The sequence below is a fragment of the Protopterus annectens genome, chromosome 13.part0 (genome assembly GCF_019279795.1).
Source record: "Protopterus annectens isolate FY-2018-M chromosome 13.part0, PAN1.0, whole genome shotgun sequence".
In the NCBI taxonomy this organism is placed as follows: domain Eukaryota; kingdom Metazoa; phylum Chordata; order Ceratodontiformes; family Protopteridae; genus Protopterus; species Protopterus annectens.
The window spans coordinates 243,577,892-243,601,355 of record NC_056747.1 but is presented as its reverse complement, the minus strand read 5'-3'; the positions used below and the strand labels follow the sequence as shown (position 1 = coordinate 243,601,355).

At 41.1% G+C, this 23,464-nt stretch overlaps 1 protein-coding gene across 1 annotated transcript in view; it reads left to right on the top strand.

Annotated features, from left to right (window-relative positions):
* Window positions 1-656: 656 nt before the first annotated feature.
* MED16 (mediator complex subunit 16) overlaps window positions 657-23,464 on the top strand; it is a gene marked incomplete in the record, with an annotated part of 716,440 nt that continues 693,632 nt past the window's right edge. Inside the window, 4 exon segments of the mRNA XM_044053797.1 lie at window positions 657-824; window positions 4,796-5,227; window positions 6,938-7,043; window positions 8,258-8,413. Coding sequence (XP_043909732.1) covers window positions 705-824; window positions 4,796-5,227; window positions 6,938-7,043; window positions 8,258-8,413 — 814 coding nt within the window.

The following is a 23,464-nucleotide window of genomic DNA, read 5'->3' as shown; positions in this document are numbered from 1 at the left end:
TTTTTGAAATTGTTGACATATTTTGGTTCTGCCAGTACATTCATTTGGCTGTGCTGGACAGAGGTCCTTCTGGCAGGTGTGTATTGGCAGTCATCTTACACGCCTGTTTACCTCTGTGTTTGACTTCTGGTCTTTCATTTTGCCTAGCGTTTTCATCATGTACAGTTTACTTGATTTCTCTAAAGATGTTGCTGAGCTGACCTGTTTTTGCCAAAGAGCTGTATTACTTTGTCAGACACTAAATTAAAAGTTCTTGTAGCAGTTTGTCAGTCCATTATAGGAAAGTCGCTGAAATGCCATTTTTCCTCTTTTCAGCTTTTTAGTGTGTTTGTGTGTTTATGTATGTATATGTGTGCATGCGTATGTATATATTTTTATAAATATATACAATGTGCGTGTGTGTGTATGCGTGCATATGTATACATATATATCTAAGTATCTCTACATGTTTGTGTGTGTGTAAATGTATGTGTGTGTGTGTGTGTATATATATATATATATATGTGTGTGTGTGTGTGTGTGTGTGTGTGTGTATATATATATATATATATATATATATATATATATATATATATAAAAGGCCATTGGTTGTGAAAGTAAAATGTGATTTGACACCCACTTTGAGAATTACAAACTCTTCTGAATGTGTTTCAGGTTCCCGTCTATTATCAGCTGATGCAGATGGACAGATTAAGTGCTGGCGCATGAAAGACCACCTTGCTAACAGTTGGGAGAGTGCTGTGGGTAGCACAGTGGAAGGTGACCCAATCGTGGCTTTGTCTTGGCTACATAATGGTGTCAAGCTGGCTCTGCACGTTGAAAAGGTTTGTCACAGAATGTTTTGACAGTAGACTTAAAAGTGCAGTTTTATTTAAATTGATACTGTATTTGTAACCTGTACTTGTCTTTAAGAGACCAGTTGGCATAATGGTTAACGTTTTCACCTCCTATGCACAAGGTACAAGGTTCGATCCTGACCTCTGACCAATGCCTGTTTGGCATTTGCATGTTCTCCCTGTGTCTTCCTCGGGTTTCTCTCATGTCCGCAAAACAGGCTGAGTGTTTCCATCTCAAACTCACCAGTGAATGGAGCTGTGGGCAGCAGCACAGATTCTACTGTGGTGAGCAGTATCCTCAATATAGGAGAGCACTGATTACAGACTGAGCGCCGTGGCAGGGCTAGCCACTCAACAGTGTAAAATATGGATCTAGTTGATTCAGTCATGTTGACTAATATCGCCAAAATGGGCAAGGATAGTTACAAGTTACAAGTGGGTAGAGGACCCAGCCTACTTTAACCTACACCAGGGACCCTTGCTAACAGTGGGAGGGGTATATGTGCCCCTATTGGTCTGTGTGTGCCCACCATAAAAGCCCAGCAACTCTGGGTCATTAAGCTACTGGCCGGTTGGTGTCTAGTTGCCCAGCCTGGGTTACCTGAGATAGCTCTGTTGAGCGAAAGTGGGACATAAAACCAACTAACCTGCCAAACATGAACTGAGAATTGCTACACTTAATGTAGATTCACCGACAGGATGCAACTTGGAAGTGGGTGACATGATGATACGGAGGCTGGACATCCTATGTAGCCAAGAGAAGATGGAAGGGTAGTGCAGCAAAGCCACTTGGCTTGGGATCCAGACTCTACTACTCAGGTGGGGACAGGCTAGAAATGGCGTAGGAATTGTGGTGAGGGGGGGGGGTTCAGAAGGCAGTGAGGGATATCATTAGAATTAATGACAGACTCATGACAATCAGACTCCAGTGTATTGATAGGGCAGTATTCATTATCTCAGCCTATGCCACACAGCAGGGCTGTGATAGTGAGGAAAAGAGTGCATTCAGACAGCATTTGCAGGACCTACTAGATAAAGCAGGACAACATGAATTGGTGTTGATAATGGGTGACTCGAATGAACATATCTGGACAGGGAGACCATGATATGAGGACTGCATAGGTCCACATGGGTGGGGCAACGGGAATAAAGAAGGATAAGCCATTCTAGACTTTTTTTCTGGCAAATGGCTTGATATTAGCCAACATATGGTTCAGAAAGAGAGATGGTCACAAGGTCATGTACACGAGTAGCCAACATGCAACTCTGGTAGACTTCCTCCTAGTAAGGAAAAGGCACTGGAGTAGAATCCACGATTGCAAAGTCATCCCCAGTGAAACAGTCGGCCCACAGCATAAACCACTGGTTGCCACAATCAGCCGCAAGCAGTGGTCAGAGAAGACTCTAAGGTCAACAGAGACCAGGCTGAAGACCTGGAAGTTGACTCGAGAGAAAGTACAACAGTTCAAGGAATTACTGAGGGCTCTAGCATACTAAGAAGAGGAGGAAATAGGTGGAGTTGAATAAGAATGGCAGCGCCTAAAAACAGCATGTTTTAGGACTACAGAAAAGATATGTGGCTGAGCCAGGTATGGAAATATGGTACAGAAGGAAAGCTGGTGCTGGAATGCAGAAGTCAGCAGGTCATCAGAAGAAAGGAGGAAGTAGAAGATAGAAAAGACTGACCAGGCTAGGAAGGACTACTGGTTGGCTAACAAGCTAAGAAAGAAGTTGCAATAGCAAAGAATAGGGCATCAGAGGCACTCTACCAACCTCTGGAAAGTGGCACAAAGAAACTATATCAGGCTGCAAGGCAATGACGGAAAGATAAAGAAGATAGTCAGACACCCTTCATAAGGGATGCCAGCAACAACCTGCTCACCAGTCCACAGGACATCAAAGGCAGATTGAAGGAGTATTTCCAGCAGCTTCTAAATGAAGAAAATCCTACAAATGCTGTATTGCCCCAGAAACAGCCTATGAAGAGAGAAGAGGAGCCCACCCTGGAAGAAGTAAGAACAGCACTAAGGAAAATTAAGTCAGGGAAAGCAGCAGGCTCAGATGTGGTCACAGCAGATATGATAAAGATGCTGGGTGAGATGGGGAGAAATTGCTCCTGAGGGTACTAATAGCAGTGTGGAGAGAAAGGCATATTCCAGATGACTGGAGAATAAGCATACTCGTGCCACTGTACAAGAACAAAGGGGACATCCACAACTGTGGGCAGTAAAGAGGCATCAAACTCCTATCACATTACATGAAAGTTCTGGAGAGGGTGATCGGGTACGCAGAGTAGTAGAATGTAAGACTGGAGATGATCAGTTCAGATTCAGATCAGGATGCAGCACAATTGACCCGATGTTTGCAGGGAGACAGGTACTTGAGAAGAGGCTAGAGATGAGAGAGTCCAACTGGGCATTCTAGACCTGGAGAAAGCATATGACAAGGTCCCAGGAAAGCTGTTCTGGGCAGGATTGCAGTGGTTTGAAGTCCCAGAAACATTGGCAGAATTAGTGCAGGCTATGTACATGGACTCAGTGATTCAAGTATGAACAGTGTTCAGCTTCACAGAGGAGTTCCCAGTGGTAGTGTGTGTACACCAGGGTTCAGCTCTGAGCCCACCGCTGTTCTTACTGGTGACGGACTACATTAGCAAACAGGTTGTAGGGGACGGATCAACAAAGTTGCTGTATGCAGATGATGTGGCATTACAGACAGACTCTGAGCTAGAACTTCAAAGGATAAGAGAATGGAATGCAAAACTGTAGGCACATTGGATGAGACTAAGCATAGATAAGATGGTGGTAATGGTAGCAAATTGGGGAAAATTAGAAGAAGCTGAGAATAGAGATAGAAGGGAAGATAGTGGGACAGGCAAACAGCTTCAAGTATCTGGGAGGGGTGGTTGAGGAGAAGGGAAGTCTGAACAAAGAGGTCAAAGCTAGAATCGGTGGGGCTGCAACCAACTGGCATAGTGTGTCAGTTGTAGTCTGTGACAGAAGAATGCCAACAAAGCTGGAGTAAGGTGTACAAGACAGTGGTGTGACTAGCACTACTGTATGGTACATAAACCCGGCAGTAAAGGCAGAACAGTTGAAGAAGCTAGAGGTGATGGAAATGAAGTGCCTGAGATGGGTGGTAGGATGCACACTGTGGGACAGACGAAGAAATGAGGACATAAGAGCAGAGGGCAAAGTAGCTCCAATTGCAGAAAAGATCAAAGAGAACAGATTACGGTGGATTGGACATGTGCAGAAAAGCAGAAGACAATCTGGTGAGGAAGATTTGGGACAGACAGGAAGAAGGTAAGAGGAAATGAGGCCATCCAGCAAAGAGATGGATGGATTGTGTGAAAGAGGATCTGTGACTGTCAGGCATGAGTGTTGAAGAAGGCAGGAGTGTGGCACTGAATCGAGAGAAATGGTGACAGTTAACAATGCTGCAACCCCATGTAGAAAAAAGGGGGCTGATGATGATTTTGTAAAATGCATCTCAAAACAGTCTCTAAAATGCGTAGTATTTTAGTAAGGGGCAGTAGAGCGTGTTTTTTTTTATAGATAGCACAGAGTTTTACTTCATACAGAGGGGAGTACGTATTGTGTGTGTGTGTGTGTGTGTGTGTGTGTGTGTGTGTGTGTGTGTGTGTGTGTGTGTAACAAATATATAAGCATAGCTTTGAGAGTGGTGGTACTGAGAGCAGTGGAAGTACAGGATTTTTTTAACTTGTTGTAGGACTCTGCAGTGTCACAGGCCTGGCTTTAGTGCATATTTTACAATGACGTTTCTCTGGATGCTAGACTTTACTGAGTGTTAATGCAATGGAGTTTCTCTCAGCCATTTTGCCAACAATAATGTAACTGATGTATTTCTTTGAAAACAAAATTGATTTCTTAGTATAACTTTGTACAAATAAGTTGTTTAAACTGTGTTGTGTTTTTGTTTTAAATATTTTCCTATAGTTTGGAGTCTCAAACTTTGGAGACAAATTTTCTAGAGTGAAGTTTTCGCCATCTTTGACGCTGTTTGGAGGGAAGCCAATGGAAGGTTGGATTGCAGTGACAATTAGTGGCTTGGTAACTGTGTCATTACTTAAACCGAGTGGCCAGGTCCTAACCTCCACTGAGAGTCTCTGTCGGCTGCGGTGCAGGGTGGCATTGGCTGACATTGCCTTTACAGGAGGTGGAAACATTGTTGTGGCAACATCAGATGGGAGTAGCAGCTCACCTGTGCAGTTCTATAAAGTCTGTGTTAGTGTGGTGAATGAAAAGTGCAAAATCGACACCGAGATCCTTCCCTCTCTCTTCATGCGCTGCACGACTGACCTGGCTCGGAAAGACAAGTTTCCAGCTGTGACTCACTTGAAATTTCTGACACGGGATATGTCTGAACAGGTAAAGCAATGCAGGGAATGAAAAAAATATGAATTCTACAGCTGTTGTTCTCATTATTACTTTGTAGTATGTAGACAGGGCAGAACAGATTCCCACTCCTGTTTTCTTTGTGTTAAGTAAAACCAAGCCATTCCCGTTATTGCTGATTGGGTCATTTCATGATGAAACATAAGCTATTGATTCATTTTTTTGGGCTGTATAACTAGTAAATGCATAACTCAAATTGCCATGCAGTTGTGCTAATTGGATTTCATGTGCTCTCAAACTGAGACGACCTACCACTTTAGAACAGAATTTCAATCGGGTTGACTTAAGTGAAAGAAAGTGTGAATGCTCAATGATGTCATTGTCATTTCAGAGCAAAAGAAGTGCAGTAGAACTCATATTATGAAATGATGTTTGTATTGTTGGCAGTAAATATTACATGCTGCAGAACCTGTGTTTTTATGTCTAGATAATGAATCTGAGATCATTAGTTTGGTAAATGATTTAGGACGTAGGGAGTTGAACAAAATCCACTCATAGTACACCTCCTGAAAGAGCAGACCACAGTCCATCTTCGTGACTCTCTCTCTCTCTTATATATATATATATATATATATATATATATATATATATATATATATATATATATATATATATATATATATATATATATATATATATATTGGTAGTGCTATTTCTAGATTTTAGTAATTGTGTTTATGGGTGTGATCTCATGATGATGGTGAATTTGTGGGAAATGTAGCACTTTTTCTATATTCCAGGTTTTGCAGCAGTAACTACATATTCCCAGTATATTCCACATGTTTAGGATTGTTTTGCACATAAACGTGAGAAATTTAGTTTATAAAAACATCATCTTTTTTATAAAGATTCAGCCTTTTGCATGAAGCTGACAAATTGTGAAATCCAGCATACTGTTTGGCTCCTTTCTTTAACTGTCTGTTCCTTTTTGGACAGAAAATAAACCTGTGTGGTGGGCTTGATGAAGCCCATCTTACTGCTTTGTTTTGATGGTGTTCATATGTACAAATCTTGCCACGAATTTAAGTTTTCCTGGAGTGAAAAAATGGGCATTTGCAGTTTGTTTAAACAAAACGACGTTCTTTGCCCTGCTTTGGTATAGCATATCAGCATCTACCTTTTAACTTGATACTTACAAATGCTCATAGGTAGATCCTGTTTTGCCGTAGTCATACAGCGGTCACTATAGTTTCTATCATTAAAAAATAGACTCTCCATTTTTTGCTCCTGACTGTAGCAGGCCATACCCAGCAATTAATTTATTTGGTGTTGTCTTGTCTGGTTCGCTGCTCATCTGTGGACCTGCAGGGGGAGATTAGTAGCTTTCTCCTTGTGGCTTCATTCTGTTGTGACATGTTTGCACACAGCTTCATTTAATCCATTTTGTAGAACTACAGTTTTCATTAGTTCTTTTGTTCGCATAATATATTGATCTCCACTGGATGATGTCTGCTAAGGGAGAAAAGTGATCCATGCTTTGAGTGGCAGATACATTTTTTTGTGTAAGTTGTTCACCCATTATAACACTGCACTATCTTCTATTTAAAGAGATGCTACTTCTAATTTGCTTTTACCACCAGCCTAACATGTACGTATTCAAGGTTTTGGTGGCAGTTTGTAGAGACATCTGGACATGGAGACAAGAGACTTCTTAAACTAACTTTTAGTTTTGTTTGCTTTAAGGTGCTGTTATGTGCTAGCAATCAGGCAAGCAGTATTGTGGAGTGTTGGTCCTTGCGGAAGGAGGGCTTACCGGTTAATAACATTTTTCAGCAGCTGTCTCCTGTAGGTAAGTGCACAAAAAACATGCTTTGGAACTGCTGAGGGGAGGGGGGGGGGCTCGAAGTATACCAGGAATCTAAATAACTGCATTTCATAGTTTGGTACGACAGTTCTTTATTTGGCCTCTGACAACAGAAAGTGATGGTGTGAGAATGAACCTATGGGGCCCAAGTCTTGAAAACAGAAACTGAATATGTCTGCTGACTGTGACATTGTTACCCACTCTTTTTTTGTGTCATTGTCCTCCCGCTTGAGCTTGGTTCTTCAGCAGTTTTCTATCGTGATTAGTCCTTTCTAGCACTGCTTTAGTTTTTTTGTCATGTAATTTTTGTATACGTCTTGCTCAAAAGTAGATGCTTGCCCATATTTCTCATAATGGTGCCAGTCTTGCCTTTGAAGCAGGTCACAGTTGCTGTACGTAGTGTAGTCTGAAGTTAATTAACTCCTTTATTCCACACTTAACTGAAAAGATGATGTTTTGTTGTTCTAATTCTTGTATTGTACCCTGAACTACATTGTACTGAAATGAAACCATAATTACTACTTAACAGGTACATGTCACTCTCTCCTGAATATAAATGCTGCTGCAAATGTGTACTACACAAAATGGTTTTTGCTAAGGCAACACTGAGGTTAGAAATGTTTATCACTAAGGTACCACAAATTATGTTGCAAAACAGTTACAACTTTGCTAGTTTCAGAAACCATATCATTTGTCAGGATTTTCACCCATTATCTTGCATTCTCTTACCTGATGCAATTACTTTCATAAGTTTTTTTAATGATATTGCTGTAAATGTGGAAATTGAGCATACAGACAGCACACATGCATATATGTAATATTTGTTTGTGATGGGTTTTTTTTCCCTCTAAAGCATGTGATTTATTTCTCAGTAGCTGACACTAGTGTTGCATCGATAGGCATTTATTCACTCAGTGAAGGCAGCACATTTATTCATCTGGAACACCTTTTCAGGGGATTACGGTAATGCACATACCACATGAGAACTGGGATGCATTCACTTAATGTTGGGGTTTCTGGACTGAAAGATTGCTACTTCTAGTTTAAGCTGTGGATCAATTTGAGGTAGCAGGCTTTGAGGTATTGAAGGCAAGCAATTGAATGTTATATAGCAGGGTGTACTAGAAGAACGGCTGCATATGTGGCTTTTTGAGTTGTACACAGTCTTTATTTACTATAACTTTCTTGTCTGTCTGCAGTTGGAGACAAGCCACCAATGATACTGAAGTGGCGAATTTTGTCTGCCACGACTGACTTGGACCGTGTATCTGCAGTTGCCTTGCCAAAGTTGCCCATTTCTCTCACAAACACTGATCTGAAGGTTGCTACTGATACCAAGTTTTATCCTGGCCTAGGTAAGGAATGAATGATTTGTGGCTTGGTATTTGTGATCAGAGTATCCTTCCATTCTCTGCATCACATAAAGTACTACATTCCCATTTACAAATTTCACACCGTAATTATCTGCTGTTTTATACAGATTTGAAAGTATAAGAAGTCATTGAAAAATCGCTTTCCTGTTTGAATTTTGTGACTAGACAACACATTGTTTTTCTTGACCTGGCACTTCACTTCCTTTCCATTTTCACTGTCGCTATTCTGTTTCATATTCTCTTCTCAGTCCTAAATGTAACTCCTTTGCATTTTTTTTCTCATCACTTTAACACCTTCTTAAGAGGAAATATGATTTTTTTATTTGTTTTTTTTTTGTGTATGTTTTTAATTCAGTTTTATGCAATAGGCACCTGCTTTTATTATTTTTTTCCTTAGTTTAACTGTGTATTAACCAGCTCCATAAAGTATTTTGTGTGGCCAGCTCTTGTTAATGTAAGGGTTATATGTTTAAATCCATATTCAGGTGTCCATGTTCTTTTTTTAAAACTGGAAACACTGTAAGGAATCTCTCTTGGTACAGGTTGGTGAGTTGCCTTCTGTAGCTCCAGAATTGTATGCCCAGTTTGACTATTGATAAACTGTTTCCCCAGTTAAATTTTGTACATACAAACAACTACACTGTTTTATTAAAGTGTTTATTTTTGTCCACTGCCTGCCAACTGTCATACTGTCAACTTACCTATTTGTTTCCTATCACCAGGCGAGAGCTGCCAGATGGGGGAACATCAGTAGGGCAAACATAAGGGGTGGTTTGGGTTTTTCCTGCTTCAACTCTTGACACCCCTGCATACTCGTTCACATGCAAGGGGTTGGTCTTTGCAATATGTGCCATACCTCCATGTAATGTGATCACTTGGCCATGCCCCTAGTAGGCTAGTGTCACATTATCTACGGTCTCCATTGTAGATTCTACCACAGAGTTTGTGCTCGCAAGCATGTGCTCCTCCCCCAAAAGAGAGGCAAGCATATGTAAGCCCCAAAAGAGAGGCAAGCATACGTAAGCCTCATCATTGCTCTTCTCCCCCATGCCAGCTCCAGCAGATGCCTGAGCACCTAGTTGAACTCTAATCACCTGGACCGTAGTCTGGGCTATATTTTTCTATGCCTTTAGAGCTGTTACTCTGAATTTTGGGTAACACTTAATCTGTCGTATTCTCTGCAGCTTTCTCAGGGTTAACTAGCCTAAGGCAAAAATCTGTAGTTTTTAACATTTAGTATTTGCTGTGTTGCTTATATGGGCTCCAATAGTAGGACATAAAGGAGCGATATTTTACTTGACTGGCTCACCAGATGCACATTAGCAAGCACTGCCCACCAGATGCACATTAGCAAGCACTGCCCAAAGCCTGCCCGCGTTGCTTGACATCACGTTCATAGAATGAATATTCAACCAGACTGTCAGGACACGAGCAATAACATCTGTTACTGAATGAATATAGGCAACAAGGGTATAATATCCTTTACTGTAATCAACAACTTTTAACAGTAATAAATGACAGAGAATTCGTTATTGAGTTTATAAAGTTATCATGCTTGTGTTACATTTCGGCCTTAAGTGATTCATATTGGCATGTCAGTCATGCCTCATTCATATGCAGGTTCGGCCATCAATCAATCATCAATCAAACCCCCCACTCCTGAGCGAAACTCCAGGTGAGCCAGTCAAGTAAAATATTGCCCATAAAGGAGTTAGCAGAGACATTGGCTCTCCTGAAACCTTGCATTCCTAACATCAGGGGTTTTCCTGGGTGCTGGCATGTTCTCCAGCTTTGGGTCCAGTGTAGACACTGGCCTTGAGGCCAAGGTCCTTGGTGACTAGGGTTGTTATAAGCAAGGACTATGGTAGTTTCACAATTCTTTTGTTTTAGTGCAAAAACAAACAAAAAAAAAAGAAAAAAAAGAGAGGCAGGGGATCTCACTCTTATCTTGAACTTGCTACTCAAATGCCTTTATAATTTTGTATTGCCATTCAGACCCTCCTTCCATTGCTGTGAAGAGGAAGGAGACTAGATGTGCTGTTTGGAATGTCAGGAATTTAACCTCTGCATAAAGATTAGGAAATAGTCTATCTTAATTTTTCTTCACTTTCTCTTGTTCCAGCATGAGCTCTAAGGGTGTTTACAGAATGCTTGTTGGTGTTGACAACCTACTTGTGAATAAAGGGCACCTGAGTGTTCTACTACAGCTTGGACTGTTTCCTGTTGACCAACAGCAGAGTAAGGTGGGGGGGGGGGTCTGTCTATACATTATTTCAATTTTTGGGGATCATTGTGGGTGCTGTGGAGTCCCAGATTACCCCATCGTAACTCTTGACATTTGCATGTTGTTTCCTCAGTGTCAGGGTTTGTTAGGAATTTTTACCCCCAGGGTAATACTGACATTGTATCTGTGGTTGGTGCGGTCTTGCAGTGCCCCTTTCCTCTTGCCAAGGCACCAGAGTTAATTGATGATGCCTCATGCCAGATACCACATGAACATTTCAATGTAGGCCTTCTGAGTATATTATTGAGATGGGAAGGATCCCCTGGAGGCTGCATTCAGGGTTTTAGAGGCATGTAGGAGGTATGTAAATTTCTGGAATTTTGCCACTAATCTTCTAGTGTGTAAATCCTTCATACAGTTTTCCACAGTGTTGACTAAAGATGCATCAGCCCTGGGATAGATACTGCTTGAACCAATTAGTGCGATGTAAGAATATTTTTTTAAGCCTTTGACTGTGCAAGTCCCACTAAGTCCAGATTTTTTTTTCCAGGGGGGGAGAGAGAAACCTGAGGGGATATTCATACTGATGATGGGAAATTTGTCCAGAGCACTGTGGAGCCTTCCCTGTGTTTTGTAAATGTTGTGGGATCTTTTACATCCACCCCATACTCTGGCAGATGGTAACCTAGTTTAACATCTTCTCTAAAGGACAGCACACTCCCAAGTTCAACACCCCCAGTGCTGCGGTGTGGTGTCAGTAATGGAAATGAATTCCAACCACATACAGTGGTAATGGAGCCCACAGCCACTGATCTTCCATCACCAAACATGGGCGTACAGCTTGTTGAGTCACTGATATCTAGGCCATATGTGACTGCTGTGGATATGAGAGCAGTTCTTCTGTCGCTCCAAACACTGCAGGGAAACTTCCCACAAGGCCATATTTCCATTCAGTTGGATATCTTGGTATCAGTGTGGTATATTTCCATTCTGCATGGAATCTGTGAGGTTTCAGGACTGGGCCTTCCAAGAACAGCTGTTTTCAGTACTCCAGGTACCTGAGAGAGCCTCCAGGTTCTGTGGGTGAACAGGCTGTTGCACCTCAGCTTGAGCCCATAGATGACCAAAACAGGGTTTACCAGTCTGTGCATCTTTTTTCCTCTCCAATGCCAAGCGTCGCAAGTATTTTTTAACCTGTTTCCCACTGCCATTTGCAAGAGTTTGGATGCCCTGGTGCAGCCTCTACCCAATGGTGTTTTATATGCCTTTCCTTACTGTCCCTCCATGACTGGCAAACCAGCGTGGCCACTCACTCCCACCTTTCCTTACCAACACCTCCAGTATCTGGGTCATTAGTCAATCCTAGGTCTCCCAGATTTCATTAATGCCTGTATTCCAGAGCCCCATAGAGTTGTCTCAGCCATTAAATTAAACTTTATAGGTTCAAACTGTACTTTAACTTTGCATCTTGAAATACCATCTTCTGACCTCTTTAAGGAATAAGACTGTATAATATCACTCCTGTCTGCGTGTCTGACATTCAAAGAGGGAAAAGTTGCATATTATTTGATTTATATATTGAAAACTTGTGCAGCTATAAGTTATTCATATGCTTGAAAAGTGAGCCCTACTCTTTATTGCCAGACAAATATCTGTCTCTCTCTATCCATCTCCATCCTTTGTTGATCAGGATAGTTCTGCTAGGCTAATTCTCAGGGGAGACTTTAAGTAGTATTTATACTACTAGGGGAAAATTTGGCCAGTGCAACTAGGAACTTCCCCTACACTTTTCGGTACAGGGATGAAATTCATTATTATACTTTGTCTTCTGGTCCAGGCGAGGAGGCAGCGTGGAGAAGCAGGAGGTCTAAAGTCGAGTATGGCATAGGAAGGACAGGTTTTTCAGGTTTTTGATGGTCGTGAAGTTGTTAATCGAACTGCTGAAGAGCTGAGTATGGCAATAAATGAGTCACAAGTTATGTGGAGTGAGGAAAATGGAGAAGGGAGAAAAGAAGTGGAGGAGAGTTGAGTAAAAGGCAGAAAGAAGTCATCAAAGTGGATATGGTGGATTCAGAGGAGTTATTTCAGTGAAATTTGTTTGCAGAAGATTCTGCAACACCCAATTGTATTGTTACAACCCTTCAGTCAGGCAGGGTTGCAGGATGTTTATTTGAAAGAACTAATTGAACAGAGCAAACTGGAGAGTTAGAATTCAGTGTTATGGGGATAAATAATTGACAGAATTCAAGTAGTAGTAGTTCAGGAAATAAGGAAGGAAAAAAGAAATCATATGCATAGACTGCAAGAGAAAGTGAAAGAAGTGAAGGCAGCAGAAGTAAGAAGAAAGCATCGGGTGAGGCTAAATAGCAAAATGGAAAAGGAACTAGACCGGTATGAAATATGGGACCGCATCTTTTTCACCACTGGGTATTGAATCCCGAGAGGCAAGACCTTTTATTTGTATTAACAAAGATATTTTTTGGCATTTTTATATGGAAAAATTCTTAGAACAATATGTAAAGAGAGAGAATGAAAACAATTGGAACTTATGTTGTACAGGTATTTAACAGAGAAGCTAAAAAATGAGTATTTATACGATTTCGAACTGAAGTTGAGACGATTTAAAGACTATTTAAAAACTGTGTATATGTATGTATATGTGTGTATGTGTATATATATATATATATATATATATATATATATATATATATATGTATATGTATATATATGTAATGGACAATACAGAGATCTATGACAGTAGAGGTTTATGGACTGTGGGGGTAGGGGTGGGAATGTGGTGTTATATTGAAAATGCCAAATGGTAATGCATTTGCCAAGTGTACTTAATGTGGAGGGGATTAAGGGACTGGTTAGATATTGGGGACAACCAAAAACATGTTTTTGTGTAGTAAAAATGATCATTTAATTAATTATTTATTTGTGGAAAAATTGGTCATGAAGCAAAAAATGTATAAAATGTGAAAAAATAAGACATTGATAGATGGACTGTAATGCTACAGAGAATTATACACAGGATAGGGAGAATGTTTTAGCGGGTAGTACAAAAGAAACACAAAAAGAAAAATGAATGAGGAAAATAGATCAATGGAAGTAAAAGAATGCTTGAGGGAAAAAAGAGCTAGAGGAAGAAAAGTAATTTGAGTGCGAAGGAGAAGATAAGTGGATAAGAGTTAAAAGTAAAAGAAATTCTATTGGGAAAAGAGTGAAAGATAGAAAACACAAATTTAAAAATATAGGTATAGGAGGAAACAAGAAAGGGAAAAGGGTAAAAGCAACAAAATCCTTTTCTGCAAGGTGAGACTCCTAGCCATCAATGTGGATAATATAAAGAATGTTCAACGAAGGCTAGGAGTGTTGGAATGGTGTGGAATGTTAGATATGGACATTGTAGTATTAATAGACATGAGAATAACAGAATACAAGTTAATGGGTTATATGGAACGTAGGAGATGAAAAATGCTCAGGCATAGCAATTTTATGTAAAGAATGTATAGAAATTCTGGATTATGCACTAGTAGTATTAGGAAGAATAGTAAGGTATAAAATGGAAGAACCAAATATATAGGTTGATTATACTCTGCTCATACACTTTGCAAAAACAGAGAAAGATTATGTTTAGGAAAATACTTGATTAATGTGAATGTAACTATGCAAGTGATAGTAGTGGGAGACTTCAGTTGTGATTTAAGACATAAGCAAAAAGCAAGTCATTTTAGATGTGATCAAAAGCGGTAAAATGTACTTTTGGAAAAAATAAGCATTGGATGCACAAAAGGAGTAATTTGAGAACTGAAATTGATTATTTTATTAGTATCGGAGAGTTTTAGGTTGTTACATCAAGAAGTTAAAATTACGTTACTGGTTTTTCAGACCATTTAGCAATCCGGATAGAGAGTCCAGAACGAATAGGCTATATAAAAATATGTAGAGGGATAAAAAGAATTAATGAATTGCAGTTAAATGAGTATATAAAGGGAATGCATCAAAGATGGTTAGATCATATTAACATGATGATTTTATAACGATTGGACAGGTCAATGGATTAGATTAAAAAAATATATAGAAAAGAAATGCTGGAATGGCAAAGGACTAAAAATACATGATAGCTGCAAATATAAGGAACTCTGTAACCAAATCTTAGACAATTAGGAAAAGTTTATAGAAAAAGAATGTTAAAATGAACCAAGAGAAGATTAAAAAAAATGTTATTCGAGCAAATATATCTTTTACAAGAAGGAAAAGTAATAGCATCATATTATAAGTAAAATGGTTAAAGAAAACATAAGAATAATGAGAGAGTTAAGGAATGAGGAAGGGTGTATAATGGAATACACAAGAAATAATGCAGGCAGTAAAAAGACATAGTTTGAAAACTTTCCATATGTGACACTGTAAGGAAAAATATATGGAACATCAAGAAGACAATAAAAGGATGGAAGAAAAGATTACAATGACAGAGTTTAAAAATATGCTGAAAATAATAAACGTAGAAGCAGCTACAGATTTAGATAGACCTGAGTATCTAATGTACAAGGACATGTAAAAGTGGCAAAAAGAATATTTTTTTAGAGGTGATGAATGAATGGTTTGAGAAGGGTATAAATGATAAAATGTGTGGGTGCAATGTAATTTATATGGAAAAAGGGGGAGAGAACAGACATAAACTGGAAACCACTAATATTAAACATTGTTGAAAATGATTTTTATGAAAATAGTTGAAAAAAGAATAGTAAGTAAGGCTAATAAGTTACTGACTAAAAACGTTTCTGCAATAAAAGAAAAAAAGGAAGTCAAGAACTGTTAGTGATTATAAAAAAATGGTAGATGATGCAATGAATAGGGAAACAGACTTGAAAATATTAGTAGGAGATGTAAGTAAAGCATTTGACAAGATCCAGCATGAAGCGTTATGGGAAATTTAAAAAAGTGTAATAGAAGTAGTAAAATAAAGTGAGACTAGTGGTTAATGGTTAGTTAAGCGAGACAGTAGAAATAAAAAGTGGCATTAAGCAAGGATGTAGTAGTATTCCGTTTGCATTAATTATGAATGCTGTAGTCAGCAAGATAAATTTGGCATTGGAGGAAGCTAGATATTGTACACCAGAGGGAATTCAGATTGCAGTGACTATTTCTTATGCGGACGATCTAGTATTGGTTGCTAAAAAGTAAAAAAATGAATGAGTGTAGGATTAAGACTCTTGATAAAGAACAAAAGTTGTTAAGTTTGAGTATGAATGAGGAAAAAGAGTAAGAGGTATTCAGTTTAATAAAGAAGAAACAGAAATTCTGGGAATAAGGTTTGATATTGAGTAGCAGAGAGTGATGAAATGGAAGGATAAGGTACTTCAAATAAGGAGTACTTGTATTTTTCTGGAGAGCATTTGAACTTGCATATAGGAAAAAGCATGTTTACTTCAGTCATATTTGGTAAGATGGCACATCTAGCAATTGTACTTATGATACCACTAGAATGTGAAAGAATTATTGAATGTGTTTACATTTATATGGGAATCTAGATTGAACCCTATTAAAAGAGAAATTCTATATAACTAAAAAAGGATGAGGCTTGGCTTTAATAAACCCAATTGTATATATAGCCTTAGTGAATTTGTGTAAAATATTGTCCGGAATACAGGAAAAAGGAAAATTGTTAATGAGGATTATAGAAAAAAATATAAATCAACACGAGAAGCTTGCATCTTTAAAAAGAAGTAAAACAGTCACTTGTACAGAAATGAGACTTTATCAGGAGAAATATTACTAAGGAGAACCCCTGTAGTCTCTTAATATTGCTCTGTTTCTTCCTTCTCTACTATAAAAAAATTATACTTTATTCAGCTGCTCTTACTGTAACTGTCTTCTACCATCTTTATTACCTTAGTTTGCTGTTCTGTGTGCTCATAAGTGTTCAAGTGCTCTTATTCTGCACTTATTACTGCTTGTTCATAGCCTGATTAAATTTGTCTTCTATTCTAAGCGTCTTAGTTTTGGTTTTAGCACTTGTGCTCCAGGCCAGGTATTTTACATTTAGTGTTTTGTTTTGGGCAAACCCTGCTCCATATAAGCCGCCAAGTATTCAGAACACTATGTCTGGACAGTTCCATCAGTTTCCCTTGCCAGCTTGGTCGAGATGGGCATACTGAGACAGTGTAGCAACTGCCTCATGATGTTCTTCGTGTTTCACTGTTACAGTCCTAACATATGGGTTATCCAGCTCCCAGTAGCACTCAGTCTGCCCGAGTACCAGAGTTTTCGGTATATGACGTCGGCTGCTGCCAGTTGTAAAACTGATGTCAGAACGTCAGGTATAAAGGGGGGCAGCCAACGCCATTTCCTCAGTCCTTCTTGTCGCGGAGCCCAAAGCAGATGCAATTCACACTAGTGCCGGTCGGCCATTTACCTTCTTTTTGCTTTCCGACTGCCAAGTTGAAGACGCCTTCAGATAAGTACCCCGTTGGGGATACTCTTTTCTTGCTTTAACGAATGTCAGATAAAGTTAATAACTGTCTTGCCTGTGGAAAACAGATTCCGCACCATGATTTTCATTCCTATTGTATAACTTGCTTGGACCTTGAGCACGACGTCCCTAACTGCGATCTCTGTGCTTCCTTTAACCTGCGTACCATACACTATAGAGCTAAGATTTTGTACAAGCATTTCGGAGTCTGGCCTAAGTTCGTTGGTATGGCATCTTCTGGTCTCCCAACTTTGGATATACCTAGGAAACGCAGAGACAAGGACCGCGACAGGCCTAGGGTTAAATCTGCTGACAACGCACAGGTGAAATTGGTCGTCAGCACAGTGGTAGTCAGTGAGGTGCTTTCGCAGCCCCTGCAGGCTGCAGATTTTCAGCCGCAGGCCTCTGCCGTGATCTTTACGGAGTCCTTCATGCCGCAGGCTGCTATTTCATCTTCATACCCTCCGCCTGTCACCGCCTCAGATGGGTCCGGAGCCGCTATGCAGGCACCGGCTTCTGACGCCTCTTCTTTTCGACATGAGATCAGAACCAGACCCGACTACCTTAGTTCAGACTTCTGCAGTTGCAAGGCCTCCCGAGTCTCTCCAGATTGCTAGCAAACCTTCCAGCCGCAAACCTACTCACAAGCAGCCGTCGGCCTCCCCTCCTGTCCCTCAGTCCCACTTGGTAAAGATGGCTGGTGATCTTCTCTCCCTGATTAGGGGCTGTCATCCCCCCCCGTTCCAAGAGTGCTAGGGAATTGTCTCAGATTCTGAGGTTTCCAGTATTTCTGCTGGTGAAGAAGAAAATTCTCAACTTTTTTTCTGGCTTTGAGCATTCTGATGCTGAGGACTGTATCCCTTCTGCCTCCCCTCCAGAAGATTTTTCCTTTGGGGATACTTTAAATACTCTTAGGGAGCATTTTAAATGGGAATGTCAGGATTTTCCTCAGTCTAAGAAAAGAATCGGAGAATTTTTGGATTTGCCTCTGGCTATACCTCCAGTTTTGGAAGTTGTGGATGATGTTTTCATGGAAAATTCTAACTCCTAATTCTGTTCCTCCTGCCACCAGAAAACCTGATAGGTATTATAGGGTTCCTAATTCTCATAAATTCCTTTTTAAAAACCCTACTGCTGATCCTGAAATTATTTCTCAAGGTCCCAAGGGTGTTAAGGCTACTATTGCTAAAAAACCCTGTGCCTTCTGATAAGGAGTCTAGGTCCTTGGACAGGTGGGGTAAAAAAAGTCTATACCTCTGCAACTCTTGCCATTAGATGTGGGAATTGCCTTTTTCACATATCAGCAGCATACTTTGGAGGCTATTAAGGCTAAACTTGGGGATATTCCTTCCATATCTGAGAACAAAGGTTTACAAAACTTACTGAATTCTGCCACTTTAGTTAATAAGCATTCACTTCATTGTGGTTTTGACACTTTGGAGGCTTCCTGCAGAGCAGCAGCCACTGGTTCTGTTATTCGAAGGCATGCTTGGCTCAGTGAGCAGCCACTTTCTGAACCTGTTAAATCTAAATTGCTGGATGTTCCTTTGCACAAAGACAATCTTTTTGGTAATAAGGCTGAGGAGGTACTGAAGAAGTTGGAGGATAAGGCGAAATCTATGCCAGCTGTAAAAGATTTCCTTCAGGTTCAGCCTCCTCAGTTCAGCAAGCATTATTCTTCAAAAAAACTGGTCTTTCCCTGATCCTGGCAAGCAGGGTCGCTCTAGGCCTAGTGGTTTCAGATCTTCCAGAGGGCAGGTTTCTGCCCCTCAAAAGGCTAAACAATGGCATTCTTCTTCTGCTAAATCGGGAAGTTCTAAGTCAGCTTCCCAAAGCAAGCATTCTCAGTGACTCCGGCCTTCTTGTGCCTACCTCTGCAGGCCCTGAGTTTCCTTTGGGGGGAAGGTTAGCCAGGTTTGCAGAGGTATGATCGACCATCGCAGATGACAAATGGGTGCTCAATATAGTAAACCAAGGTTACAGGTTTTTATTTTCACACCTTCCCTGTTCTACAAGGGTACCCAGACATACCCAGAACTCTCAGGGCAGAGTAGAAAATCAAATTTCTTCTCTACTGACTATGGGGGCTATAGAGCCAGTTCCTGCAAATCAGGCAGGCCTAGGTTTTTATTCAAGACTTTTCCTGGTACCCAAAAAAGGGAGCACCTGGCACCCTATTCTGGATCTGTCTATTCTAAACACTTTCCTGGTGATTCCCAAATTCAAGATGATCACCCTTCAACAATTACTACTCATGCTGGGCAAGGATTCATGGCTGGTAACTTTTGATCTCAAGGAGGCTTATCTGCACATCCCAATAAGGGAAAGTTGCAAGCAGTTCCTTTGTTTTATGGCCAGAGAACAACACTTTCAATTCTCTGCACTGCCCTTTGGCTTATCTACTGCTCCCAGAGTTTTTACAAAGTGCCTGGCTCCAGCCATTGTGTTTTGCAGGCAGAGAAACATTCAAATTTATCCTTACCTGGATGACTGTCTCATTCAAGCAAACTCCCCAGAACAACTAGAAAAGGATTTGGACTTTGTGAAGAACATTCTCACCTCTTTGAGTTACACTCTCCACGAAAAGAAGTCAAAGTTGGTTCCTATGGAGATTGTTACCCAGATGGTATTCCTCCCTAAAGAGAAGCAAGAAGATCTTTCGACTTACTTCATGAACTTGGCAAACATGTCCCAGCTCTCTGCAAGGCAATTCCTGCATGCACTGGGGTTCATGGCCTCATGTATTCTGATGATCCCATATGCAAGCCTGCATATGAAAAAATTTCAATGGTACCTCAAGAATATTTGTTGTCAACACACACATGACTTGGACTTGATTTTTCTCCTAATTCCCTGTCTGTAAATGGAGTTCCTCTGGTGGGCGACAGCCTGTTCTCAGAACAAGGGTCTGCCTTTCTGCCCACCACCTGCCAGCCAGACTCTTCACTACAGACGCCTCAGATTTTGCATGGGGGGCTCATCTGGAAGGCAAGGGCATACAGGGGACTTGGAGCACCCAGCAGATTCATCTGCACATAAACTTAAAAGAATTGATGACTCAGCAGGCCTTGCTGGCTTTCAAGGACGTACTCTACCCTGGGACTCTGCTGATTAGGACAGACAATACCACAGTCATGTGGTACATCAACAAGCAGGGGGGGACTCACTCTTACCTCTTGTGCAGACAAAGCATGATATTATGATCCATAGCAGCTTCCATGGGCATACATCTAATAGCCCATTATTTTCCAGGGAGGCTAAACTCCTTGGCGGATCATTTGAGCAGGCATGTTCTGGATCCTCCCAAGTGGCAGCTGAACAAGGTCATTTTCCATCGCATCACTCAGCATTGGGGCACTCCACAAGTGGATCTTCTTCTCCTCTCACACCAATCATCTCCTTCCAACCTTCTGCACCAGGGAGTTTCACAACAAAGCTTGGAGGGTGGGCACCTTGTCCTTCCCATGGACACAACCCTCAATTTATGCATTCCCTCCTCTGCCTCTTCTTCCCAGAGTGCTGCTAAAGATAAGGGCCGAAAAACCAAAGGCTATTCTTATAGCACCAGATTGGCCCAGGCAGCATTGGTATCCCCTTCTTCGCAGCCTTTCCCAGGCTCAGCCTTGGCATCTTCCCCTGGTACCAGATCTGTTGGTTCAGGAGGGGGGGGGGGGGTTTCTTCATCCTCATCTTCAAACTCTCTGCATTTAACTGTCTGGCTAATACTTTAAATCTTTCCCAACAGGTGGTTGAAGTTCTTCATGAGGCCAGGAGACCTAGCACCAGAAAATGCTATGCATATAAATGAAAGTGATTTTGCTCTTGGATGCAGGCTAAAGGATAAGACTCTTCTCATCCTTCTCTTTCACTCATTCTTAACTACCTAGCAGGCTTGCTTAATGGTGGACTTTCTTTTCCTCAATCAAAATTCATGCTTCAGCAATTTCTGCTCATTGTTGTTTTGAGCAACCCATTTTTTCTCACCCCTTGATGAAGTTCCTGAGGGGAGCTAGCAATCTTAGACCTCCTAGAAGAGCACCTACTCCTGCTTGGGATCTTAATTTTGTTATGGAAAAGCTTACTCTACCTCCCTTTGAACTAGCTGCCTCTGCAGATTTGAAATGTCTCTCCTGGAAGACTGCTTTTCTTTTGGCTATGACTTCAGCCAGAGGGGTTTTGGAGCTGCAAGCCTTAATGGCAGTAGAACCCTTCATTATTTTTCATTCAGATCGGGTTTCTCTGAGAACAAATCCCTCCTTTATGCCCAAGGTGGTTTCCAGTTTAACGCATAACCAGTCTATTCACCTGCCTACCTTTTTCAACAATCCCCAGAATAAAGGGGAAAGGATTCTGCACACTCTTGATGTGCATAGACAGCTGAAATTTTACAGGACTAAATCCTTTCGAAAATCTAAACAGTTGTTTTTTAGCTTTGCTCCTGGGGCTCAGGGTAAAGCTATTTCAAAACAAACCATCTCCAAATGGATTTCTCATTGTATTCACATTTGTTACCTACAGCATGGGAAGGTTCCCCCTCAGGGTATAGGACCCATTCTACTAGAGCAGCCTCTACCTCTTTAGCTTTTCTGAGAGGTGTGCCTACTAAGGACATTCTAGAAGCAGCTACTTGGTCTTCTGTCCATACTTTCACAAAGCATTACAATCTACCCTTGTTTTCTAAATCCATGGCTGGTTTTGCCTCTGTATTTTTGCAGGGCCTTCTTACCAAGCCTTAATCTGTGATCCTTCCTCTCCCCCGTTTTTCTTTTTCCTGGGATTTGGGAATGAACTCGTATGTTAAGACTGCAACAGTGAAACACGAAGAACATGGTACAGTTGTGTACACTTACCATAAATGTAGATGTTCGAGTGTATTCAGTGTTGCAGTCCTGGTTTCCCACCCTCCATTCCCCCTTTTTTCCTAAGGCACAGACTATATATTTTTTGTATGTTCTTTTGGGGGCTCCTGACAGTTAAGGCAAGAAAATCTGAGAAAATGGCATCGGGTGCTTCCCTTTATACCTGACATTCTGACATCAGTTTTACAACCGGCGGCAGCCGATGTCATATACCGAGGACTCTGGTATTCGGGCTGACTGAGGGCTACCAGGAGCCGGGTAACCCATATGTTAGGACTGCAACAGTGAATACACTCGAACATGTACATTTGTGGTAAGTGCACACAACTGTACTTTCACAGACAGTCCCCTTCTCCTAGCACATGCATTTCTCACAAGTAGAAGAATTATCTACATCAGTAAGCTGGAATCCATGCTCTCTCACACCACAGTCTCAGTACTCCTGACAGAGGAGATTGCCAGCACAAACACCACACCACCCATATCAGAGTCACACATCCACCTATGCAGGGGGTCCTCAACAAAAACTTATCTAAACAGAGACCCCCCCAAGACACACTTGCAAACTTTCCACACACAACACCAATCACATCACACACAGTAGTCAACACACCAGTGTCTCACAAACACAGCCCACTAGGCATAATAATAAACCAATGTAGCCCATAAGGCATAACAGTAAACCAAACATACTATTCATTGGTGACTTATTAGTGAGACACATTGATGTTCCCCTCACCAGGCTCAACAAGAAGGTCATGGTCAGCTGTTTGTTAGGTGCCAGAATCCACCTCGTCACACACGCACTTAAGTCTGTTGTCCATGTTGGTGTGAATGACTTGAGACATACCTCCCTGGACTATATGAAGAGAGACATGATTGAGCTCTGTGTATGTGCTCTAGGCAGGTATGACCCTAGCCCTAAGCAGCATCCTACCTTCATCAAAAATGATACCACAATACCAACAAAAAAAATGACTGACTTAATCAACTGGCTTAGTTTCTGGTATCTTTCCAAGGGGATCCAGCATCTGTCTGCCTGGGATGTCATGGTTGACGGGTCTCGATGCTTTGCCAGAGATGGCCTCCACCTGTCAACCTTGGGGTTCCGGATATTTGGCCAAGGCACTTGCCTCCCCCATTGTGCTTTTTTATGCTATGCCCCAAAGACAGATCTTCCAATCTAAAAGATCTGTCAAAAAGCAAATTGAGGGTCATGCTGTTTAATGCTAGGAGGCTTAACCTGAAAATGCAATCACTGGAGGCTCTTCTCGCACTGGAAGATGCTGATGTTTGTGTAGTCACGGGAACTTGGTTCAGGGCTGTGGAGAGCACCCCTGCCTTACCAGGCTATACTTCATTCCACACTTTCCGACCCCAAAATGAGGTTAGAAAGACTAAGGCTGGTGGACAGGCAGACCTCCAAACTGGTTTACCAGCATGACACACTGGAATTACTCCATGTGCAGTTG